The following is a 26,219-nucleotide window of genomic DNA, read 5'->3' as shown; positions in this document are numbered from 1 at the left end:
TCCTCCTCCTTCTGGCCATGTTGCAATTGGGAGTTTTTTAGAGGCCAGGAAATTTAAAGTCCATTTGGATATCAACAGGACTCTTCTCTTGCAATCCAATCTATCTCCATTCCCGTACCTCCTGTTGATATGCAAACAGACTTTAAATTTCCTGAACTCTGAAAAACTACCAACTTAAAACAGTTGTGTTTACTTATTAAAAGCATAACATTGCTAGCAAGAGGGGCAACATAACTTTTACAGCTTATTTCAGGATCCATTTCTCATATTTCTCCATGGCAGTTCACAGAAATGGAATCCACATACTTTTTCCAGCATTGAACAGCTCTTACTGTAACCCTCCAGGTCACATATCTTTTAGTTGATTTGCATTAAAAAAGAAGTGTCTTCTTCATATAGGAAAGCTTCAACTTTTTAAAGAAAAAGATCCACATGCATTCACTCATGCCAGTATATAAGTGACATTCACAGATATAATGTGCCAAATCCTCCAGAACCTGTTTTCAACAAGCATACAATCTTTCTTAGACTAGTATGACATAAAAGTTGCTGAATTGTATTGTAGAACCCATTTTCTTAAGGCAGTGTTGTGTGAAAGACCATCAATATTCCATTGTCATGGGGAATAAGGACCAAATATATGTGTCTCTTGTATACACAAAAGATACCCTGAGCAGAGCCTTCGTAACAAATCTTAAAGCATGGAATGGAAAGGACGAGGGAGACGTTCACAACTCTTGTCTTCAGGATTTCAGTATTAAAGGAGAAAAAATGTAAAATAACATCCAAGATAACAAACAATTAAGATGAAGTAGAAAAAGAAAAGGAAGAATACTCCTTAAGCATCTTTCAAAACCAAAGTATTGACTGGCAAAATGATTGATGAAACTCATTACATGGAAGGTTAAAATCCTGGCAAAAGTAATATAAACCACTAGGAAAATTGTTGTAGAATTGTTTTATGGATAAAAGAGGCCTATACTGCATTATAGTGCAGAGGAAACAGAGATTGCTCTTGGAACAGAAAAATCAAATTATTTTAGTATAAAATTTTAGTATAAATCTCTGTCACATTTTGTCAGAAAGCTTTTCCTCAAGGAAGCAACCCTGTGAGAATTTACTGAGTTATAGCCACCCTCCTTATGTTCATCTGATTTTTATAGAATGATATGTACAGTGGGCCTGCCATATAAGTTGGCTAGCAATCCACAGATTCAACCACCCACTGGTATCCATGTTCCATATTGTTGAATGGTGGTACACAAGCACATTGCCACCCATTAAATAATATGGAGCTTGAGTGTCCACGTTTTTTCCCATCCACAGTGGGTCCTGGAACCAAACCCCATGGATGGGAAGGATCCACTGTATACCCTATTGTGTGCCAGGTGAAAATACTGAGAAAAGTTGCCATCTGTTAAGGAAAATGGACTGGATCTTCATATTGAGTAGAAACTGACCAATTGATGAAATGAATGTGGTGTCCCTGTGGGATCAGATAAATCTGTATATATCAATCAAAGCAACTCTTCTAAACAGAAAGATAAGAAACACTAGCATTCTAATATAGCATAGCTACAGCAACAATGACATTGGATAATATAAATGTATAGCTGTGGGTGAACTAAATGGTACATTTCTGATCAGAAAAGCTTTTTTAAACAAACATTTTTTTTCAATAATTCTAGAACTGAGAAAGGATTAGTTCAAAAGAAAATAATTTATTTTTAAGAACAATAAAGGGAAAAAATGCTTCATATGATCTAATGGAAAGCCTCAAGACATCCATTGAGTTTTCTGAATCTCTCCTGGGATACCAATCATAGTTTTGATATTAAGATCAATGATAATTTTAGGAGCAGATTTGATAAGAAACCTAAAAGGATCTTACAAAAGCATTTAGAGGACATAACACATTTACACTTATAAAATGCACACTTCCTCTGTCTTTTTCCCTTTCTCACCTCCCTTCCCTCAGGAACTGAAGGAAAAGATGGATGAGCTCTTGCCACTGATCCCAGTCCTGGAACAGTACAAAACTGATGCCAAGTTAATCACTCAGTTCAAAGAGGAAATTAGAAATCTGTCTTCAGTTCTTACGGGGATCCAAGAGGAAATTGGTGCCTATGATTATGAGGAACTGCATCAGCGAGTGCTCAGTTTAGAAACCAGGCTTCGGGACTGCATGAAGAAACTGAGTAAGTTTACAGTTTTGTGCCGCATTTCTTTATTTGCACACACACATGGGGCAGTTTCAGCTATGTGGAGTTCTTTCAGTCAAGTTCAGTTTGCAAAATATTTGTGGTGTGGCGGGGAAGAATGGATGCTCAGATTTTAGCCTCTGAACAAACTTTGTTGTGTCCAACTGACTTGACTACTTGGCAAAATCCATTTGTATTGATCGCCTTTAAAAAGACCACCCACTCACCCCATCTTAATTCCATGTTCTCTCAGTAACGTATAGAACAACCTTTCCCGAAACAGTGTTTTATACCATAACTGCAGTTATCCCTCATAATGGTCATGGTGGCTGAGGTGCTTGAAGTTTCACCCCAAGACAGATGGATGATACTGTTGGGTCAGGCTGATAGCAGTTTACATGGGGTTGTCCCCCCCCCCCCCCCAACCTACAGCACCTTTCCCCCTTATACATTATATGAGTGGCTGACTGAAGAAGCAACTCTGATATTAGAAGTAACCAGTGAAATGCTGTCATTGAGGAGGCTGACCCTGGTCAGCCCTGGGGTAATTCGTATTCTTGTTGTCAATGAGAAGAGCTTGGAAATTTTTGCCCCTCTACATTTCCCACCCTGACCTTGGCAAAAGAGCAGGGCAGTTTTCTGTCGGCAGTGCTCCCCTCCTGATGTCCCCAATAACTCTGAGAATAAATTATTCCCATAAATAGTTCTATTTCATCTTTCATTTATATCACTGAGGTGTTAAGTGGTGCAAGCAGCATTCTCAAATGTGAAGACACTACAGATGCTTTTGACAGCACATCTTATAATGCCTGAAACCTGTCCAAAAATGGTTAAGACCCAACTATTTCTGTATTAACTGCCTTATGGCTCAGTCTATCTATATATTCCCTTAATTTTTATTTACATAAGAAATACATATGCCACCTTTCTCTTACAAAAGGCACTCACGGTAGCTTTCATCAGCAGATGCAATGCCCTGTCACTGTTATGTATTGGAGTAGTTCTATTAAAACAAAAGGGTTACTTCCGATAAATGAACAGTGTATCATCTAATCCCAAATTTGTAAGGATGTCTTGTTGATTCCTGTGGCTCTTGCTTCCATGGAAGTATATTCCCACTACAAGAGTCTATGCCAGCTTCATTCCCATTTGTCTGATATTTAAAAGGACATTCTTATTTCCAGAGAGGGCTCCTCTCTCACATCCACTCAGACTCTCCCACTTTTGAACACACTTTGCATGGGGATCAAACATATCTGAGATAAAAGGAAGTACAATTTCGAAAGTTCAAAGATCCTAGTAAAATAATGAGAAGGAAATTAATGGGGGGGGGGGCGCTTGTACTACATACACAAGAATTGCAAGTGGGTAATATTTTACTTCCAAAGCAATTGAAAAAGAATTTTAAAATCATGAAATTATTTTAGTCCCTGAAAAGTATTTCCTCAAAGCTGTGGGCTCTGCTTCCCTTAGCTCATCTGAGAACTCCCCATGGAGCCACATTGACTTCTTTAAGGGTCTCTCATTTCATCTTCTGACAGGAAAAGTTTGCAATTGTAGCTTAAGTTATTCGGTTTTCAGATTCTGCTATCCTTCTAAAAAAATCTTTTTTCCCCTTCAGGATTTCTACCCATTGGTCCTATCCAACATTTGTCTGAACTTTATGAAATTAACTTTCCTAAAATCCCAGAGTCCACATCCAACTAAGGTCCAAAACATACTGCATAAATAATCCAGTTTGAGACCATTTTAAGTGACCTGGGTCAATGCTAAGGAATCCTGGGAATTGTATTTTATTGTGGCTCCAAAGCCCTCTGACAGAGAAGGCTAAATGTCTCATAAAACTACAGTTCCCAGAATTCCCTAGCATTAAACCAGGGCACTCAACGCAGTCTCAAACTGGATTATTTCTGCAGTGTACCAAGCCAGTATGTTTGAATTTCCCACACTAACACGACTGTGGCATCTTAGCAGCCTGGTGTGATAAAGTCAAGAGTTACAAATTTTGAAATGAAATGGTCAATTTCCCTCAATATTCCTGCCACTCACACACACTCTGCCCTCCTTTCTATTAACCAGCCATCTTTGAATAAAACTAATTTAATCATGAGCAAAACATTTAATCAAAAATAGAATGCAACAGAATTCTCCCCATCATAGTCTGTCACTATTTTGTTCAATGGTACTCTAGTAAACAGTGGGTAGTAACTGAGAAACTGTAATAACTATTTAGTATTTTCTAGTATCACATGTGCCAGCTTTTCCTGGAGGCCATACACTGAGTCAGAAGTAAAAGATGACACTGAAATTCAGTTATCCTTTAAATAATTGATTCTCAGACTCTCCCTTTGATGCTAGGAATAGCACAGAAATAGCAGGCATAATACAGGAAGGAAAAGGAAGAGTGGATGTGAAATCTCTTTGGGGCTTTTCCTGTCACTACTAATACACAATCATATTGCCTTTGCATTGATGAAAGCTACAAGAATGCAAGAAGCCCCCTCTTGTTTTAGGAAAATCACTTTACAACATTTTTATTATAACAGTGGGATCTCTCTCTCTCTGTCTTTTTTATGCAGTCAATCTCCTGCTTTCAGGTTATGGATTATACAGGATAAGCAAGAGCTGTTGGGTTGGGGTTACCAGGCAAAATGAGGGATATGGTTGCTAATAGAAGAGGAAATTTCAACAGGTGTTGCATGTCTCACAAACAACACCTGCTGAAATTTCCTCTTCTATACAACCAGTAAAGGAACAGAAGCCCTGTGCCTTATTTCACTTGGTAACCCTTTCCTTGATGTACACTAATGTATGTTCATATGTGGTAACTGCAACTATGCTGTGAGAACTTTGGACATGTAGAATAGGTGGTCACATCGACATGACACATTTATAGCTGTTTGATGCCACATTAGCTGCCATGTCTTCATCCCAAGGAAACCTGGGATTTGTAGTCTGGGGAGAGATTTTGAATCTAAAGAACACTGGTTCTGGAGCTGAGGGAAATAGAATTCTAGCAGATACGTCTAAGTAGCTCCATCAAACTACAGTTCTAGGATGACATGGGATGCTGCCATAGCAGCTGAAGTGATTTCAAACTACTTTAATTGTGCAGTGTGGGTACAGTCATTATTATAAGACCATAACAACTGCTGTGCTTTGACTAACTAGTCTTGATTTCAGTGCACACAATAGTAAACCAGATGCCAACAGCAAGTACACATTGAGAGCTGGAAAGAATTTTCTCATGCCCAAGAAGAAATATGAAAAGCTAACCTGTTGAAAACTTTGCCAACTATGGCAAGACATTTTCTGCTCTTGGATGAGAGTGAAAAAACAGTGCTTTTTTGAAATAGCAAAAACTCATACATGCGCAACACACACCTTTTGGACCAGAAGTGTTTTGTGCACAAAAAAAAGAGTATTCTGTAAAAAAAAACCTGGGTAAAACTAAAGTTTGTGCAGAATATATTCTTACATTTTGTGCCAAAAGGCATTTTGTGCTAATAATAATAATGATTTATACAAAAAAAAGCATTCATGAAATTTTCACCCCAAAGTTCCCAAAATGTGAAAAATGCATATAAAATGCACAATATTCTCTAGTAATCTCTTACAGCAAGAAGAATACTTTTGACTTTTTTTGTTCTCCTATGTGAAATGGAGCAAATGTGTCAGGATGTTGTGATATTTGTTGCTGAAGTTCTTAGGGGTGTGTGTGTGTGTGTGTGTCCAAATGACATTTCTGCTCTCCTTGCAATTTCCAGCACTAGCTGCCACATTTTAACCCCACCTTAGAGTGGATTTGTTTTATCCTGAGATATTTGGGAATACAGGATCCTCCTTCTCGTCTACTCTTTCTATTTTGTGCATCAGGCACTTGGTGCCTGAGTAAAATTATGCTTTTGCATTATTATCATTACTTCTAAAGCAGAAAACATTGAAAAGCAAACTGCAAATAAACAGTCCATCACATAATACTAGGCCCATTCTCCTGAAGCAGTCAGTCTTCAATAACCAGCACTTTGACTTGTGCCTAAAATGGGCCAGCAGCCAGTGGAGCTGTTGCAAAAGGGGAGTTGTATGCTTCCTGTAGTTAGCCCTAGTTAATAATCTGGCTGCATCTCATTGCACCAGCTGACATTTATGAACCTTCTTCAAAGGCAATCCCACATAGAGCATGTTATAGTAATCCAAAGTAACTAAATCTGTACTGCAGAATTAATACAGTTTGACACTGCTTTAATTGCCATGGCTCAGTCCTATGGAATTCTGGGATTTCTCATTTTGTGAGATATTTAGCCTTCTGTGTCAGAGAACTCTGGTGCCACAACAAACTTCCCGTTACCTGGACACTGCAGAGCATTGCCAGGAAGCTATCTACACATGTCCCACTGTGCTGCCTGGTGTTGGCATGAGTCACTCCCTCTGAGACCAGACACATGGTACCCAGAATCAGTTACATAGCTGGGCATCTCCTGGAGACCCCAGAGGAAGTGACTCACAGTAGCTGCAGCGGTAGTGGCAGATGGCACAGCAGGATGCGTGGTGTCATTCTGGAATACTCTGGGTTCTTATAGAAAGCTCTGGACTGTCTTGACAAGGGAAGGCCAGTTCCACATCAAATCTTGGCCATCCCTTTTTCTGTCCTACATTCTACTAGTGAGTGTCTGGGGGAAATACTCACAGGACCTGCCCTCCCATTGTAGGAGAATAAAATGCAAATGCATTCATAGCCTAAGGTTGCCTGTTCTGAGATTGAGCTGGCATTTAATCTGGTCCTGAAGCTCAGCCTCAGCTCTGTGGAATGCCTGCTGTCTTCACTGTTGTAGAAAATGTGTTTGGCAGATGGTTTTTATGGCCTGCGCTGATCTTCCTCGAAGCATAGCAGCACATTGAAATTATATCCTTAATAGACACAGGTAGTGGAGACATTTCTCTTGCTGACAATCCTTTGCTATCGGGACGTTGATAAGAGGTGCTTATTAGCAACATTAAGGTGGCATTTTCAGCAAGCACCAGAGTCAGGGAAAGCAATGTACACCTAATACATTCATAGGTAGTAATCTTTGCCATTCATTTTAGGTGTGACAGAAGCGCATAGCAGGAAAGGATGCCTTCGTCTGCTCTATCACTTACTCCTGCCAGCCTGGCAGCTTTCTATTGCCTTTAAAACCTTTTCTTTCTATTTGTTTCCCAGAGGAACTGAGACATCGTCCTTGTAATCATACCTAGCCCTTAGGTAATTCCTTATAGGCATCACCTCAATAGCTCTGTAAGGCAGGTCAGTATTAGTCCCTGTGCAAACTGACAGATAAGAAATAGCAGTTTACCAAAAGACGAAGTTCAGCTCCAAGGCATGAAAAGGTTACTTTTTGAGTAACTGCCCTTGTTAGTTGGGGCAATCTTTGGCAGTCTTCAGGTTCAAGGGGGCATTGATCAATGTCTCTCCTGGTGGCCTTCTTTCCATGCTACTGGACCAAGGTGGGCTCACTTGCCTGTAGAAACTAATGGGTGTAGCTAACTATCTTTTAAATTTCCCATTATGACCCAAACATGACACCACATAAGGACCACTGTGACAAAAATTTAATTGTGGTAAGAACTAGAACCCTTGCACGGTTTAGAACGCTAGACACTGTGGGTGCAGGATTGTCTCTGCAGTGAATTTGTGTGTACAAAGGATCCAAAACACAGCTTGGAAAAGTTATTGTATTAGACTGTGATTCCCAGAATCTTTCCTCATGCTTGCTGGGGGTTTCTGGGAGCTGTAGTTCAACAAAATAACACTTCCAATCTGTGGCTTAGGATAGACACCCACAGTGGGCACTGCCAGGGCGTTGAGGTAGCTGCCCACAGAAGCCATATGTTGGTACCAGGGCTGTTGAGGGCCAACTGGTGCATTCATGACTACCACAAATTTTCAGAGCACAACCTTGGCCATTCTGCCACACTACCTCTCAGGGAGACTGTACTCAACAATTTGAAAACTGAGCTGTTTTGCCATTTCCACCAGAAAAAAACTGGCATTCTTTAACTTCATCTGATTTTAGAAGTCAGTTCAAATCTTATATGTCAGCTTAACAAAAGCTAGATGTGGTGGTTCCAATTCAGCTGACGTCAGTTGAGAGTTACTTCTATCGGAAGCAAGGCCCTGGCCACAGAATGACTGCCCCTCACATCATGTATTAGCCCACTGCTCTGTCCTCGTCATACTGTATATATTTTCTTTTCTTTTTTTATTCTGTTTTAATAAATAATTTAATTGTAACATGTTTAATCCTGTTTTAAGGGGGGGAATTTGGGACATAATGTTGTAAATGTGGATTTTAATATGTTGTGAGCCGCTTTGATTGTCTAGTTACAGAAAAGCGGGATACAAATAAAAGTTTTATTTATTATTATTATTATTATTTATTGAGATGTTGTTTTTGGACTACTGCTCCCATTATCCCCAGATAGTGTGGCCATTGGTTTTCTGGGAACTGTGGCCCAAAAGCTAGGAAGGGTCAGGATGTAGCACACATGTAGTGGCTGTCAGTTCCCCAAGAATCTTGTCCATATCCTCAATCTATACAAGTGGAAAAGTATTCATTGACATTGGACAGTCAGTAACCAAGGTTACATGCACCAAGCCTATATTAACTGTAACATCTATGTCAGAACTGGTATGAACAATTTTATCTGCAAAATGCTTAGCAAATTCTTCACAACAGGCTGCTGAGTGGTCTAGATTCTGCTGTTGCTGGCCAAGGTGTAAAAGGCCTCTAATGACTTGAAACAGCTCTTTGCCACTGCAATGATCCAAGAGAGAAAAGATTTTCTGCTGCCAATGTTACCACAAAGCAGGTTTTCAAATAGGTGTGAGTCCATGTTTAGTCAGATTCATTTCAGGTTTTCTGCCAACATCACTCTACTCACCATCTCAGTTTGTTTTTGTTTTTTTCATTGTTGTCAGCTCCCTAGAGAACCAGGGTGCTGGTTTAGCTCCATTTTATGAGAGGGGGCATTCAGAGGCCGTCATGTCCACCATTCTGTCCATTTCTCTCTTCCAGAGGTCAACCAGAACTTAAGCAAAATTGTCTGCTGAGACAACAGGACATTCCCCAAGAGCCATCAGCAATGCTTATTTAACCTGGTTGTTTCATTTCAGATGTGCATATTGTTAGTTTTGGATACAAGGTTTGTTGAAATACATGTTTGCTGAAACTGCTCTTCTATTTTGTGGTGTAGGAAGCTATCCTTGCTTCATTCATGTTATTTCTGTCTCCGATACCAAATTTTCTCTTAAAGATGTGATGTCCAGGAACATTCTGCATCTACCTTGTTAACTGGGATGTAACTCCCACACTTCTCAAATGTCTGTAAATTTGGTTAATCCACAGATTTCTTCACCTCACTGTACAAATGTGCTGGAAAAGTTCCTTTTGGAACTTTCAGCACATCCTTACTTTTCAGTCACAATGATCAGCTTCTCAATGAATGCAATAATGGGCAAAGAAAGCAATTGACATGGATTACTGGTTGTGTGAGCGCTGAGGGAAGTAGTCCATCATTAGGGACGATTTCAGTGAGAAGCAGATGGGGGCCTGCATTTCCTCCAATACTTTCCTGCCTCGATCTCACGGTTCTTGCCTGATCCATTCATCAGTGCAAGAATCTTGCTCTGCATGTTCCCAAGGTCAGTACTTAGTGGGCCAGTTGATGAGTGTTGTTCTTAGAGTAATTTTCTCTACCAGCAGTTTTCCAGTGGGGGCCTTAAGTGGCTCAGAATAATACAGCCTGATCCATCATGCTCACCACTCACTGCTGAGACATGCTTCAGGGCCTGCTTTGTCACTCTGGGCTGTTTCCTGCATGCAAATGCAGAGGGGTGCAGCTGTTGGTACCTGGACTGCTGTGAAGGCTCATTAATCACAGTCACTTTCTGTTCTGGTTCTCCCCCATCCCCCAATATCAAACAAAGCACTTAATAAGAAAGAATGGGCTTCCCCCCACAACTTTAACAAAAATAGGTGCTTTTCTATAACTTGTTTTTTGGAGCAGCATAACAGTTGTACTCTTCAATAAAACAGTTTCCCAAGCATTTGGTTCATTTGCTCACCTGGAAATGCAAGGTGGATCCAGACACTCTCTTCTGTGGATGGAAGAGACTCGGGTCAGGAGAGGCTTATACTGAAGGAATTGGGACAGCCCTCAGCTCAACTTAACAGTGCTTGCCCACTATGTTTGATAACTCAAAATTCAGTATGCAGTCCAGTGTTTTGCATTTGTATGGCAGAGGGGGGCCTAGTACAGGTCCCATTCAGAAGTACATTAGATGCTCCCTACTGGGTAACCTTAGGGAGAGAGAATAGGTAAGGGGAGGGATTACAGCTTATTATGACAAAGAGCAGCACAGAAGTGTCAAAGATGGGATGGCAGCTTTAAAAGTAGAGTCAATGTCAGCAGGGTTGGAAACGGGTCCATCTGTATCACTGGACCTGTAGTAGCTGCCTCCCTGAATACAAGGCCTGCCCAACATGGTAGAGTTTCCACTAATGAAATGCAGATCCCCCTTCCTGTGGAGAAGCACTATTTTACTGCTCCTCCACTGATGTTTGTCATGTTTTCTGGTGAGATGGGCAGCATCAGAGGGGAAATCCGTACAGGGTGGAGGAATTCTTATATGTGCATCACAGGGACAGGGATATATACTAGGTTGTGCATCTGTTCCTTTTTATTATTTCAAGTGACCATGCAGAAGCAAATAGGTTCTGGGAGACTTTTTCTATGGGCAAATAGCATGATGCTAAAATGTATTAACTGTTGAGGGCGTAGTTTAAATAAATGGGAAAGTAGGACAACTCAATGCAGAGATTTAATCTAATGCTCAATTCAAACAGTTAAAGATCCTTCCATCCATTGTTGTTCTGTGCCTTCAAGTCATTTCTGATTTACGGCACTCTTAACATGAAACTACCATGAGCTTTTCCTGGCAATTTTTTTTAAGAGGGGCTTTGCCCTTGCCTTCCTTTGAATCTGAGAGAATATGACTTGCCCAAGGTCACCTAATGGGTTTCCATGGCCAAAGAAGGGTCTCACGGTGTCCTAGTCCAAGACTTAAACCACTATACCACTCTCGTTTGCCCACCCATCCATCCCTGCTTTCTCCTAAAAAAGGATTCAAGGTAGTTTACAAAAAAGCATGAAATACAATAATATCACATACAGTTTAAAACATGGAAAATTAAGGTTAAAACAATATTAAATAATAAAATTAAAACCACTTAAAATCTTACTATAAAACAAAGATTTAAAGCAGTACAGCACCATAAAAGGCCATTGGTAATTATTAATTTTCAAAGGTGTTCTGAAAAAGAAAGATTTTAACCTGCCACACAAAGGACAACAAAAAGGGAGACTTCCTAATTTCCCTATGGAGGGACTTCCAAAGTGTGAGAGCAACCACAGAGAAGGCTTTCTCCCATATGAAGATTTCAAGTTTGGAAACAGATGACCAGAACTACTGACTGCATCAAAATTTCAGCCCATAGTGCTCTCAGCCATTTTGGTTTCTAATAAACTATGGTCCATGAAATCAACCTCATGTCTTCCTCTCATCTTCCTGCCCACATTACATTGAGTACTACAAAACACAAGACGTCTTATCATGCTGTAGATTGGCTTGTTCTGGCTCGCTTGCATTAGATGCTGGTAGAAGGATGGGAAATATTTAGTCCTGTGACATTACATCACATATTTTATAGTACATGATGTTTCTGGGAAAAGGAGGAGGGATGTACAGCTCCTGTGACACCTAGTTCTAGCCTGTGTCATTCATAGGCTTTAGTGTCTATTCAGTTCAGACGTATTTGCATTAAATCCATTTTCCCTGGCAATGGATTGAATGCCTTAAGGCAGCTTATAAGAACATTTGTCCCATTCTGACTGAATGTAATAGGCTCAGATGATACAGTGCTTTCATTACCAGGAACTTAAATGTAGCAAATGAAGTCACAACTTGGCCAGTGCAGTCAAATCACACTATCCTGCTTGTCTCTAGCCTGACCTATTTAGTTACATGCCAGATTTCTAAAACTAACTTACACATCTTGGATTTTTCAACATTTATGTGTTTATTTTTTATTAGTTCCTTGCACATTCTGCCTTTGCTCAAATGAGCTGAAGGTGGCCTGACTCCCTACTACACAAAACAACAGATGCAGTCCAGGATTCTTTTTGTCAGGGTTTCTTGACACTCCAAAAACATGTTTTTAACCATTTTTGTTTTGTTTTGATTGAAATTTTTGTATCATTCCTTCTATTGCTCCTTTATTCTATCCCTAAACCTATGAAGTAGGTCAGACTGAGGGGGGAAATGACTGGCCCAAGGTCATCCAACATTCATGGCTCATCTTGAACAAAGATCTAACTGAACTCATTGTAGCAGAACTGAGGAACTGTTTCCCCTCCAAATGTTAATGAACTGTTATTCTCATCATCTCTCAGTATTGATTGTGCTGGATATTGGTTGATGGGAATTAACATTGAAATTCCCAGGCCCTTTAGAGGGCCACAGATCCATGTTGTAGTTGTTGTATGCCTTCAAGTCATTTCCAATTTATGGTGACCCTAAAGCAAACCTATAAAAGGGTTTTCCTGGCAAGATTTGTTCAGAGAGGGGTGTGCCTTTGCCCTCCTGTGAGGTTGAAAATGTCTTGCCCAAGATCACCCAGTGGGTTTCCATGACCAAATAGGTATTTGAACCTGAGTTTTCAGAGTCAAAAGTCCAGTGCTCAGATCACTACACCACACTAGCTGCATACTGCTGCTTTATGCAGTAGAATCACAGCAGCTTTAAGGACAGTAAGGGGTGTGGAAGTTTTTGGTTTGGGCTTTTTAATGGTTTTAGTGTGGATTTATTATACTCCCTGAGAAAGATTATAAATAAATGATTAGAAAGAAGGCAAAGAACGGAAGAATATATGTAAGCTCCTGTACGTCCAGCCAGTCTAGTGCTGTTCTGAACCAAGGTAGTGGGGATGAGGGACTAATTCTAATTCTAAGACAAAATGACTAATTCACATGTACATACAGAGAGGGAGAGAGGGTTTTTAGTTCTTTAAATATATCAAAATTCCTGCTTGCCAGAACTTCAGAATACCTTCAGATAGTGCAGTTGGCTGGCCTTTAAGGTGGGTTGGGGGGGGGGGGGGCATTTGCTGTTGTTGCAATGGCACAATGATCATAAATGGGAATTTCAAAATTTGCAATAATAAGTCTAGCTTACTTCACAAATACTGAACAATATGCTAGCCTATGTTTTCTGTGTGAAAAAGTCCATGTGTTGTTGTCTTGCGTCACTGAAAATGTTATCTTCTGCAGAAGTAGCAAGTTTCCTGCCCAGGGAAACCAATTTTTTTGCACGGTCTCCCCCAGGTTTCACCAAAATGCTGCATGCAAAAAGTTCCAAATTGCAAAGAAACTTGCTACACCCAGATTTTCTGAATGGAGAGTCCCAACGGTCAAGGCACCCTTTTTCATTGAGGATGAGAAAATAGGAGAGTCAGTGTGATATAATGGTAGAAGTGTTGGACTAGGAATCTGGTATTTCAAAAATCCTCACTCAACCATGGAAACCCACTAGGTTTCCATGTGGGCAGGTCACACTCTTTCCACCTCAAATGAAAGCAGTGCAAACACCTTCTGATGAAATTGCCAGGAAATCCTTGTGATAGGTTCACCTTAAGGTAGCCTTGTCAGAAGTGACTTGAAGGCACAAAGAAACAACAACAATCATGAGAAAACATGCAAATATTCATCACATCCCTATTCTACACCAAGTGAATCTGGGTGCCTCCAGACAGAGGGTTGAAAATACAGTTGATAAGTATTCTGCACAAATTCCATTTTCTTTAGTAGCCTTTTTTCTTTTATTAAGAAAGAAAATGGAAGGAAGTGGTATGGATCATGGGGGCTGGAGGCTGCAAATGGAAGATGATAGCATCTGGATCCTCCTATAATTTGAGGAAGGGTGACTGTAGAAGAAAATACACTTCCTCTGGCCATTAACCATTATATAATGCTGTTTACCTGATTCACACATTAAATGCAAAGATTGTTTATCCTGTAAAGAAAAAGGCTCCTGTATATCATGTTTCCTAAATTACTTTAGCTAATCTAAGGTGTAAAGAAATGATGAGAAATCATTAGAACAAATACTTTTCTAAAAGACTTAGTTTTTAACCATTTTTAAAAAATTCATCAGTCTATTCAAGAAACAGGCTTGGAAAGTTAGCTTAGGGGCTTCAGCTTCCATACCTGCTGGGAGATTTTTAAAAATGTAGTTCAAAAAAATAGACTTTTCCAAGGTGTGTGTGGAGCAAACCTTTGACTCTAGAGATGAGCAATTTGACCTGTTAAGCATTCTGTACCATTCCTTTGTGTATTCTGTCCTGTCTTGTTTCTGTATTCACTTGTGATTTTAAAAGAAGATGCCTGAAAGGTTATTTTTAAATACATATTTCTAAATTAGAGATGAACAGACTCCAGTCTTTTGGGATCAACTTTGACGTTTGTTTTCTTTTTAAAATAGATATCCCCAATCATAGTCAGCTGCAAAGAGCATAAAATTATATAATGTTGAACCCAGGGTATTGGGTTGTTATTGGGTTTTTTCAGCACCAGACTGAATGAAGCTCACAGTCCTTCTGTACAGAAATCCTCTCCTTCATTCTTCCCTTCAAAATATCTGGGGTGGGAGTATGGAAATCACTTTGTTGATGCTATTAACAAACAGTTGGCAGTCTGAATCTTTGCTGTTCTGCTTCAGTACATACAGATTCACCGTTTTCGCAGTCCAATTTTAAATGTATTGTTTCTAACATATATAGTACCTTTAAAATTAAGTTCTTATAAAATATCTATGTGTACATGTACTGTCTCTCAAAATGCACATCTTAAATGCTTTTTGACATGTTTTAGGGCCAAACACATGCATGAAGTGTGAAAGCCAAGAGAGAAATAATTTCCAGTCAATGCATTTATGCAGGATCAGGTCAGCTTGTGTCGTAATTTGCAAAGTACAGATTTGACAAGCATCCCTATGTAGATGCACTCAGAATTCAATCTCTGGTTCCAGTTGCATGTACTTTGACATAAGTCCCATTACTCTGAATGGGGCACCAATGTTTTAGGGAAATTAATGAGATTAATGGTTGTCAAATTCACAGAATAGCTAGTTAATGGCAGAAGGAAACGTGTCTAGGTTTTTCACCCAGGCATATTCTAGCCCATGCATACAAACAAGGTCTTCCTGATTCTCTGCAGACATATAGGAGTGGGATTAACAATGGTTGCACCATTCCTTTAGAAGAGAGCTCAGTATTCCTGAACATGATTTATTTTGGAGTTTTCAGATACAGTCAGCCCTCCTTATCCACAGATTTTTTATCCACGGCATGAAAATACTTTACAAATGGACAAATTCCCATAGGCCAACCTCGATTTTTCCCTTTTATATAAGGATCACCATTTAACTGTGCCATTATATTTAATGGGACTTGAGTTTCCTGGAACCAAACCCCAGCGGATACCAAGGGCCCACTGTATATACGATAATTCACTTAACAAAAGAAAAAAGAAAACCCTATGTTAAGAGCTACCAAAATTTAATAGTATATATTAAAGGGTAAGCCTTTAAGAATTACATTGTTTAGCTAAAATGCATATGGTATGGTATCCTACGAGAGCCAATGTGGTGTACTAATTTGAGCGTTGGACTACAACTCTACAGAACAGGGTTCAAATCCCCACTTGGCCATGGAAACCCATTGAATGACCTTGAGCAAGTCAAACTCAAGTCTCAGAGGAAGACAAAGGCAAACACACACACACACAAAAACACAAACACACATCTTACCACAAAATCCCCTTGATAGGGTCACCATTAAGTTGGAAATGGCCTGAAGTTGCACAACAACCACATAGTATCCTATAATGTAGATAATTCCAGTTTCACCACCAACTGAGAGCTGGATTCAGGCCCGTAGCTAGGCTGGGGCAACCGGGCACTGCCCCAGGGCCCCCAGCCAAAGGGGCCCCCAAACGGTAGTGCACCAAAATGGCGCCCGCAGCACGCATTAGGACTTGGGAGCGTGCAAACACTCCACCCTACTGAGCCCTACTTTCTGCCCCAGGGTCCCTAAAGCCCTAGCTATGGGCCTGGTTAGATTGATGTAAATCAGTGGATCTAATTCAAAGATATAGCCATGTTAGTCTGTATAATAAGTATGTACAGAGATCTTGTAGCACCTTTGAGACTAACTGAAAGAAAGAAATTGACAGCATGAGCTTTTGTAGACTACAGCCTACTTCCTCTGATGCATTTAGTGGAGTGGAAACCAGGGACAGACATATATATGCCATTAGTATGTGAGAATGTCAATTCAAATTCAAAATCCTTTGTGTATGAAAATGAAGTAGCAAGTCCAGTTTTAACAATGGTCGTTACTGAACAACGACATTGGGAACTAGCCATTGTGTATGGAAATGAAGTGGCAAGACCAGTTTGGCTTTGTAAACTAGCTTGTAGGTGAGGAGAATAGGTGAGCACACCCCCCCCCCCCAAGAATGGGGTCAGATAGTGTTGAAATGTCTGTAGTTAGCCAGGAAGCCATTATTCTTGTTCAATCCATGGTTGAGGAACTGTAGTTTATGAATGAACTCCAATTCTGCTGTTTCTCTTTCCAATCTGTCTACTTTAGCTGTAAAGTAGAAGTGAACACCATGCATTGCTGTGGGCCATCTACAAACCTAGGTGCTTTTTGTTTTGCCACCCCAACATGCTATCTCCATTTTTAATTTTTTTAAAAAAGGAACAATGACATTCTGTTTGCCACTAAAACTTTGAAGAAAGACTTCCAAACGTTCTGTTGTTGTTACATGTGCTCAAGTCAATTCCAACTCATGGTAACCATAACATAGGGCGTTCTTGGCAAGATTTATTCAGAGGAGGTTTGTTGTTGTCCTCGCGCTGAGCAAGAGTGACTTACCCAAAGTCATCCCATGAGTTTCCATCACCATTTGAACCCTGGCCTCCCAGAGTCTTAGTGGGAAAAGCAATTTAAATGCACTGTAGTCACTAGGACAGTCAACCCAATTATCCCTATCATTGGCAGTTTTGTTCTTTTTAGTTCTATATAAATTGACAATACTATAGTCATTTCCACATTAATTAATGGCAATTTACATTTACATTTCATTTTTTTTATATTTTCAAGTATGAATAGGTTTACTTTAACAAATTTAATATTTAATGTAGAATTGATCTTTAATTAACTTCAGTTAATGTTAACCTGTTTTATTTATAAGTACATATTTATTTTATCTTTAAAACCTGAAAAGCTTCTTCCCCATCTTACAACAGAGGACCTCTGATGATGTGGGCACCTCGTAGTCTTATTTCCAGAGTCAGGCTTGACATCACATACCAGCGTGTACATGTCCATTTTCTTTTCATTCTTTATTTAAAATATTTATATATTGAGCCATAAAGATGTACATGGTGGCTAGCAGCAAGATAAAACCATAATGCATAATTAAACAACAATTAGAAAACACATTAAAGGTTACAGTTCAGCAGCAATAAACCCTGGCAACATTATGTAGAAAAATATTTATTTATTGGTTTCCAAAAGTCTTACTGTTCTTGTTTTTCTTACTGCACTCATGCTATATAAGTCATTCAGTAGAACTAATCCACCATTAATAAGCGAGATAGCTCTGGTTTTTCTTCCCCAACATGTTGGGTTTGCATCCTCACAGATGCTTAGATGACCTCTGTGAGTTTGTGTGTGTGTGTGTGTATCTGTGTGTCCATTCAAGGCACTTGTTCATTTACAGCGGCCTCATAAATTTTATAGGATGTTCTTAGGCAAGGAATAAGAATTGTTTTGCCCTTTCTTTCCTCTCAGACATAGCCTACAGCCCTTGGTATTCCTTGGTGGTTTCCCATCCAAGTGCTAAACAGCCCTGACCCTGACTAACTTCCAAGACCAGATGAGATCTAGTGCCTTCAGCATGTTTAGGCATTTAGATGACCTACCTTTTTGTTTAAAGAAGCTTAGCAAGTGGGTCTTTCTTTTGAGTGAAACAAAAAGCAAAAGGACCAGACTGCAGTTTTCTGGGGGAGTTCTTAGTCGGCTTTCACATCTAGAAAAAGAATGCCATCAGCATATATTATGGTTTGTTGTGGGTTATCACTTAATTCACTCTGTTTTTCTAATTTCAGCATGTGGGAAGCTGATGAAAATCACTGGTCCCATTACTGTCAAGACATCTGGAACCCGGTTTGGTGCTTGGATGACAGATCCATTAGCATCGGAGAAAAATAACAGAGTATGTGGTGTTTATCATTTCTTGCTGTGAGCCAAGCAGGAATTCTCTGTTGAAGACTGAAATGCTAAACAGAATATAGAGCAGTATATCAGAAACTGTTTTAAATAAATGAACAAATGTGAAGATATAAAAGAACCTGGGAAAGTCATTTGGACTAAATTCTCAGACTCTCCCAGCTAGGATGATCACTGTTAAGGGAACTGTGGGAACTGTTATAAAAAAAAATACTTTTTCCAGGTTCTGGCATACCAAATCAGAACATTAATCCGTCATGCAGTTTTATTTGCTCCACAGGCAGAGGGATTTCCATCTCTTGCTACCTATGCCGTACAACTCAGCTATTTCTGGCCTTTCACTATAGCTTGATTACCAACTGGTTTTAGTATGATCCTTTGTCATACCTTGTTGGACAGATTAGTTGAGTTCTGTATAGCTAGGATATCACATGTAATTTGAAAATCAAAGAGATAGTCCTAAATGACTGTGCAAAATGAACAAAGAAGGATGGGTTTCCAAGCTGAGGAAGACAGGGGAGAATGGTGAGCTAACTTAGCATACTTGTCATGGGTGCCAATAGATTATACAAAATGTTGGTATGTAGCCTTAACTCATAGCGGAAGTGCTCCTGCTTGGAGTTCCTGCCAGGCAGTAAACATGCCATCCTCAAGGAAAATATACAGTGGAGTCTTGCCTTACACGATGATCCGTTCCGGACCCCACTCTCACCCCCATGTAAGGCAAATACCGCATAAGCTCGAGCCCCATTCAATAGAATGGGACTCATGCTCGTGGCAGTGCAGCGCGCACATGCCATGGGTGCACATGCCATTCCGTACATTGCATGTAAACCAGAAGCCGTGTATGGCACACCCACGTATGGAGTGGGCGCGCTGTAATAAGCATGCTGAGTTCATTCTACCCTCCCAGTTCATGTTTCTTTTCCAACTGATGCTCAGCATTCCATGGCTACTGAGCATGCTCAATCCTTATTAAGCTTTGGGCAGTGGGGAAGGTCACATCTTTTCATTTTTAAAAGAAAAAATATATATTATACAGTGCACCCGTGCTATAGGCGGGCACCCCATACACAGCTTCCAGCTTATGCAGAAGCCGTGGGATGGGAGAATGAATGGTGCACACGCCCATGGTGCACACACTCTCCCGTGCTGCTAGCACGAGCCCCATTCAATCGAATGGGACTTGAGCTTATGTGTTATTCGACTTACGCGGGGGCGCAGAATGGATCCTCCGCATAAGCCAAGGGACCACTGTACTATTTTGTACTATTGCAACATCAGGGTTCTTCCAAGTATGCCGCGTCTTCCCCTCCTGTTTCTTAGTGACCTGTTTAGCTTCATTTTTATCTGCACACACAGCCTGAATTCAACATTAAAGGCAGTAAAACCTCTTGAAGAGAAGATAATTCAAAAATTCTCTATGTCATGATATATTATATGTCATGCTACAATGGGATCTTATAGCACCTTTGACACTAACTGTGTGAAAGAAGTTACAGCATAAGCTTTCATAGACTTGGTCTGCTTCCTCAGATACATGGAGTGAATTGGTTGTCAGGAAGGCCCTTTATAATCAGACTGTATGAGTAGCTGTAGAAATGCAAAACTTGTAGTTATCGCGAAGAGGTAACAAGTTCACTTTTAACTATGGTCATTGAGGGATTGAATTGTCACCGCATCACCATAACCACAAGTTTTGCATTTGTATGGCTATTCATACAATCTGATTATACAAGTCCTTCCTGGGCAACAGTTCAATGCATCTGAGGAAGTAGACCAAGATTACACTATAACTTCTTTTACACAGTTAATCTCAAAGATACTACAAGATCACTTTGCATACATATTCCAGACTAACACAGCTATATCTCTGGCCTGTTACAGACAGCCAAAATAAAGCTGCTTCAAGTCACAGTGGAGGTATGGTGTTTCAATGATGCATGCGTCCTAAGAGTCCAGAAGCCACACAAAAGCCACACTCTAGTCCTTAGGGCTGGAGCATGGCTTTGGTGCGAGTTCTGAACTCTTAGGACGCATGCATCATTGAAACACCATATCTCCACTTTGACTCGAAGCAGCTTTATTTTGGCTGTCTGTAACAGGCCTCTGAATATATTTCATGCTGTATTTCATGATGGCGCTATCAGTGCTCCACTGTTGCTCTTGCATCAGTCTTGACCCCAGATGTAAAGAATACAAATGGTCTAATAATCAGTGAGAAAGGATGTCTCAGAACATCATGACATCTCACTAAGAAAATAATCAACTGCTGCTACAAAACAATTTTGAAATTTTTTGCAAAATAAATTCATTTGCAAAAAAAAGTGGGGTTCGCAATAAACAATATTTTGCACAGAAAAATATATTTTGTGCAAAATACACTTCTCAGTTTTTTTGTATAAATTGATTTTTTAAAAATCCATAAATGTGAAAAACTATAATAAAGTACACAAAAACCTTTTAACTGCTTCTAACAAGGAGGGGAGAGATGAAATTCTTTGATGTTCTGCGATGTTCTTTGATATGAAAAGGGACCCCTTCATACTACACAATTATGATTGGCTGTACCTACACAATTGGCTGCCATGGTTCCATCCTAGGAAGGTCATTTTGAATTCTCAGCCAGAGAGGTTTAGTGTCTCACAGAGACCCTTTCACATTACACAATTATAGCACTATACCGTTTAACTCCCATGGCAATGTCCCATGTAACCCTGGGATCTGCCATTGTGGGGGGATTTCCCAGTGGAACAGGTTGGAACATCTGGAAGAGCAGTTTGCTCCACACACTTGCTCCATAGGCAGGAAGACAAAGACTTTTCCAGTTCCCCCGGAAAACCAGCCTTCTTCCTGCCTACACTCCAAGCAGGACATCTCCCTTTTTGTCCAAGAGGACACTGACTCAAACCAGCGCTGCTGCTCTCCTCTCCCTCTTCCAGCCCCTCCTCTCTAATTGGGGTTCCCTCTCCCCATTCTCCTCTTCCAAAAAAAAAAATCCATAGAAAATATAGCACTATAATTCTGTGGTGTTTATGGGCCGCAGGCAACAAATCATAGGATTCCATAGGATGTTGTCAATGCAGTTGTAGTGAATATAGCACTCAAAATTTTCCAGTGTGAAAGGGCCAAAGAAACAAATGAAGATTTTCATCCTTAATCTAAATAAATGCTTCTGCTCAGGTGTTTTATCTTTGTCTTATGCTTACAAAATTCACAAGTGCTGTCCTTTTAATATTATTTAAACATGAAAGTACAACAAACTACATAGATGGCCCAACGTGAAAGCACCAATAGCCACGCATTAAAGGCACATGTAAATGAAAACTAATACTATAACCCTGAACTGCATACTCCGTTTTCTTGATTGTCTGTATGGATCGGTAGCTTCTTGCCTTCCATATTGAGCAGCAAGCAAAAGCTCATAACATTTGGTTTTCTTCTGCTAGATTTCAGTCTTTGCTGGATAATTGGAATGGCACCAGATTCCCAGAGGGAAGGAAAATTTACTTAAAACAGTACATTGATTTGCAAATTATCCTTCTTCAGATGTTCACAGTCTATTTTTTCCTCTTTGCTTTCAGGTCTGGTACATGGACAGTTACACCAACAACAAAATTGTCCGTGAATACAAATCAATAGCAGACTTTGTTAGTGGTGCAGAATCAAGGACATACAATCTCCCTTTCAAATGGGCAGGAACCAACCACGTCGTCTACAATGGGTCTCTCTACTTCAACAAATACCAGAGTAACATCATCATCAAGTACAGCTTTGATACCGGGAGGGTGCTTGCTCAACGTAGCCTGGAATATGCAGGCTTTCACAATGTCTACCCTTATACGTGGGGTGGTTTTTCAGATATTGACCTGATGGCAGATGAAATTGGTTTGTGGGCTGTCTATGCAACCAACCAGAATGCTGGTAACATTGTCATCAGTCAGCTAAATCAGGACACATTAGAAGTGATGAAAAGCTGGAGTACAGGATATCCAAAGAGAAGTGCTGGAGAATCCTTCATGATCTGTGGTACCTTGTATGTCACCAATTCTCACTTAACTGGAGCCAAGGTCTACTACTCATATTCCACGAAAACCTCCACATATGAATACACAGATATACCCTTTCATAATCAATATTTTCATATATCTATGCTTGACTACAATGCCAGAGATAGAGCTCTCTATGCCTGGAATAACGGACACCAAGTCCTCTTCAACGTCACTCTTTTCCACATAATTAAGACAGAAGATGACACATAAACTATGATCCAGTGCTGATTCTGGCCACCCAAAAGCAGTTCATTTGTGCTGAACTCAAAAGCATCCTGCTGGGTTTCTTTTCAGTTCTTTATTCCAGTAAGAATTAAGAAAGAAAGCTTTTTCTACAGTATAATGTATTCCAAATATGGTGGAGCCTTTCTTTTAAATGACCTGGTTGGAATTACAGGTATCTTTCTTAACTCTACACAAGGCCTGCCATGAGTTTGTCATGGAAAGCACTAAAGTTGATTTCAGTGGCTAAAGACATTGTTTAACAAAAAAAAAAAAAGTTTAATGATCTGCCTTATATTAGAATCAGAGACTAATGGTGGCTTAAATGCATGAATGTCTTTTTCTACCATGTATCATTTTTTTAAAAAAGAAAAATCTGTCTAATAGCTCAACATCAAAATTTATTTGGACATTAATCTATCAGAATGCACATCCATACTCTTTTATTTGTGTTTTTCAAAAACACTATTCCAAAGTCAAATAATTTAAAATTTGATTGTTCTAAGGGTGGGGAGAACAAGTCAATTCCATCGGCTCTTACACAATTTCAAATGCGGTGCTGTACAGTCTGTTTTTAAACCTCTTGCAAGCAAGTTCTCAATGATATGTATTTATACCATTGTGTCCACCATTGTGCAATTGTATCTCTTCACTTCTGTGAAAGTCAACTATTTTTTATAAAATATAATTGAAGTTTAATCACAGGTCTGGTTATGGGTCCATTATGGAATGGTGTGGATATGAAAATTTCACAGTCATCTAGGATTTCACTGCTAGGTTGACACAGCCAAGGCTGTCTGTAATAGCAGATGGCTAGAACTTGTTGCTGAATGTGAACACAATGTATGCCAAAACTGAGTTCCTGCCACCAAAGGAATGGTCAAATGAAAGCCAAATGGCAGGCTATTCTAAAATGCAAGGTTAGACTTCAAAATGTTTCTTTGGGGTCCAGTATTAGAAGTGCTTAGATATTATCTGTTGTCCATAAACCTTTGTACCCAAACCCCCTTCAGAGTATTTCTCCCCTTTGTCAGTGTCACATTTAAAAGTTTCCCAGTACATGGCCCAACAAGAATTGCTGATATGGAAACACCATCTGCAGGGATTGAAACTTTTAAAATTGGAACCAGTGTGGGTAGGGTCTTGACCTGCAGTTGTGGTATATAACAATGGCTGGCTGTAAAGCATAGAAGGAATGGCTGGCAGACTTTGAGCTGTGTGAAACCAAAACTGACCAGCTCTTCCAATCCTATTCTCTGCTCTCTCTCCTTCCTTCCTTCCTTCCTTCCTTCCTTCTTTGCACTTTAGTCTTCTCTTGCAAAATATTGTTACATATGTTAACTGAGGGATAGGCATCTTGTGGTACATAGACTGAATGTGACCCTCAATATCATTTTTGCAGCTTCCTTGTCCTCTCCCCTTACAGAATCAATAATTATACTGTACTTTTCTGCACCTAGGAGTCTCCATTATGCTTTTCTCATGAAATAAGGTGCAGGGCTCTCAACCCCTCCAAGTCCAAAAGCAGAACAACAAAAAAATGAATGGTTTTTTTTTCCTACTCATTTATGGGTTTGAGGCAGCCCAGGTTGGGTTAGCGAAGCCAAAACTTGGTCCCCAGAGTGTCAAAAGTTGCTCGTTCCTGATCTTACACAATGTAGCCTAGCAAAATACAAACAGCCCAAGACTTGAAACAAACTTGGCAGAAGTCAGGATGTAGTAGCACAAAAATAGAAACACATCTACAAGGTGGGTGAGTGGGACTGCAACTACCTGATCTAGTGAGAAAGAACTGCACATGCATACACACACAAACACACACATAGAAAGCCGAGCAAGAGAAATATTAGATTCTTATAATTATCTACCTACCTACCCACTTACCTATAGATTATCTGTCTCTATACTGATATGTCTATACAAATATGGGAGCCAACACAGTGTAGTGGTTTGAGTGTTGGACTAAGACTCTGGAAGATCAGGGTCCAACTCCCTGCTTGGCCGTGGAAACCTACTGGATGACCTTGGTCAAGTCACACTGTTTCAGCCTTATTATAGAAGGGGTTAGGCCACCCTTTCCTCATATCCCACTATTTTATTCTGGCAACCAGATTTTTATTGGGCTGATGCCATTCCTTTGTCAGAAGAGCTTAATCTGTTAATCTTGGGGATTTACAACAGAGGACGAGGGTAATGTTGGCTACCCTGGTAGGGGGAAGGGACTAAGCAGATGCTTGTCCCTTGTTCATGGCAGGTTATGGGGAGAAATATCAGATTTTGGTCTATACCTTACCACCCTTTTAGTAAAGAGTGAGCTCCAGAATTGCCTCCACAGCCTGGGGGGCAGGATAATAGCTTCCTCCTAGGGCTGACCCAGGGGAGTTGCTCTCCTGTAAACTCTACAGACTTGGGGCAGGGAGTAATCTTCCAGTAAACAGCCAACCAGGGAGCAACCCATGATATCGCATTGCCCTTTGGATCAAGCATTTCACCTAAGGAAAGTCTGGGGAAGTTGCTTATTTCCAGGTTCAGTTTAAATAGGTTTTAGGTCAAAGAAAGTGGCCCTTGTTTAACTCAATGTTGTTCTTTTGTGTTGGTCATCAGTGTGTGCCTGTCTGGAAGATGTACAGGAATGTCACGGTTGGATGGCTTCCACAATGACAGGTCATCCTGGTGCAAGGGGTGCCAAGCTATTGCTTGTAAGGGGGTGGAGACAAATGTTTCTTCTGGCTCTGCCACCCCTTCATGAGCCCTCTTTGGAAATTTGAGTGGACCCACCCTCCTGCCTTCTGTGCAGGAGTTTCGGGGCCAGGTAGGAATTTTCTCCCCTTTTACATGGTTGGGTTTTTTTTTTCCAGCCTAGCCTATACAGTATCAGGGGGACATTGTCTCAGGTGGTGTCTATAAATAGGATGTCATTGGTAGATTATTGGGGGGGGGGGGGAATATCAGACTTCACTGCACACACTGACACCTTTTTGGTGAAGGGCTGGACTATGGAACTGACCCCACAGGCTGGAGACTTGGGAGATGGGGAAATAGTTTCCCCTTGGGGCTGACTAGTGTGGAGGGGTGCTCTCTATTGTGAAGTCTATGGACTTGCAGGGGAGTGCCCTCAGTTTACCTCCCAGTAAACAGCCAGCCAGGGAGCAACCAATGCTATTGGATTGCCCTCGGGGTCAGGTGTTTCTCCAAAGAGAAGGCTGGGGAGGTGGTCACAGGTTGGCATCTGGACCTGCATCAGGTCGCTCCTTCCCCCTTTTGTTCCTTATGTCCAGGTTCAATTTAAATAGGTTTTAGGTAAAATAAAGTGGCCCTTGTTAAACCCAATATCTTGTTTCTGGCCTCGT

At 40.3% G+C, this 26,219-nt stretch overlaps 1 protein-coding gene across 2 annotated transcripts in view; it reads left to right on the top strand.

Annotated features, from left to right (window-relative positions):
* The window catches only part of OLFM3 (olfactomedin 3), a 209,971-nt gene extending 186,440 nt beyond the window's left edge, over nt 1-23,531 (top strand). For both annotated transcript variants that reach the window (XM_089518724.1, XM_089518723.1), the window contains exons 4-6: nt 1,979-2,198; nt 18,475-18,581; nt 22,180-23,531. In XM_089518724.1, the coding sequence (XP_089374850.1) occupies nt 1,979-2,198; nt 18,475-18,581; nt 22,180-22,857 (1,005 nt within the window). In that variant the 3' untranslated portion in view covers nt 22,858-23,531. The remainder of the gene's footprint in view (nt 1-1,978; nt 2,199-18,474; nt 18,582-22,179) is intronic.
* The last annotated feature ends 2,688 nt before the right edge of the window (nt 23,532-26,219 follow it).

This window comes from Sceloporus occidentalis, unplaced genomic scaffold (genome assembly GCF_023333645.1).
Source record: "Sceloporus occidentalis isolate IW3139 unplaced genomic scaffold, rSceOcc1.0.p SCAF_3, whole genome shotgun sequence".
Taxonomy (NCBI): domain Eukaryota; kingdom Metazoa; phylum Chordata; class Lepidosauria; order Squamata; family Phrynosomatidae; genus Sceloporus; species Sceloporus occidentalis.
The sequence above is the reverse complement of the archived record's forward strand: the minus strand, read 5'-3'. Positions and strand labels throughout refer to the sequence as shown.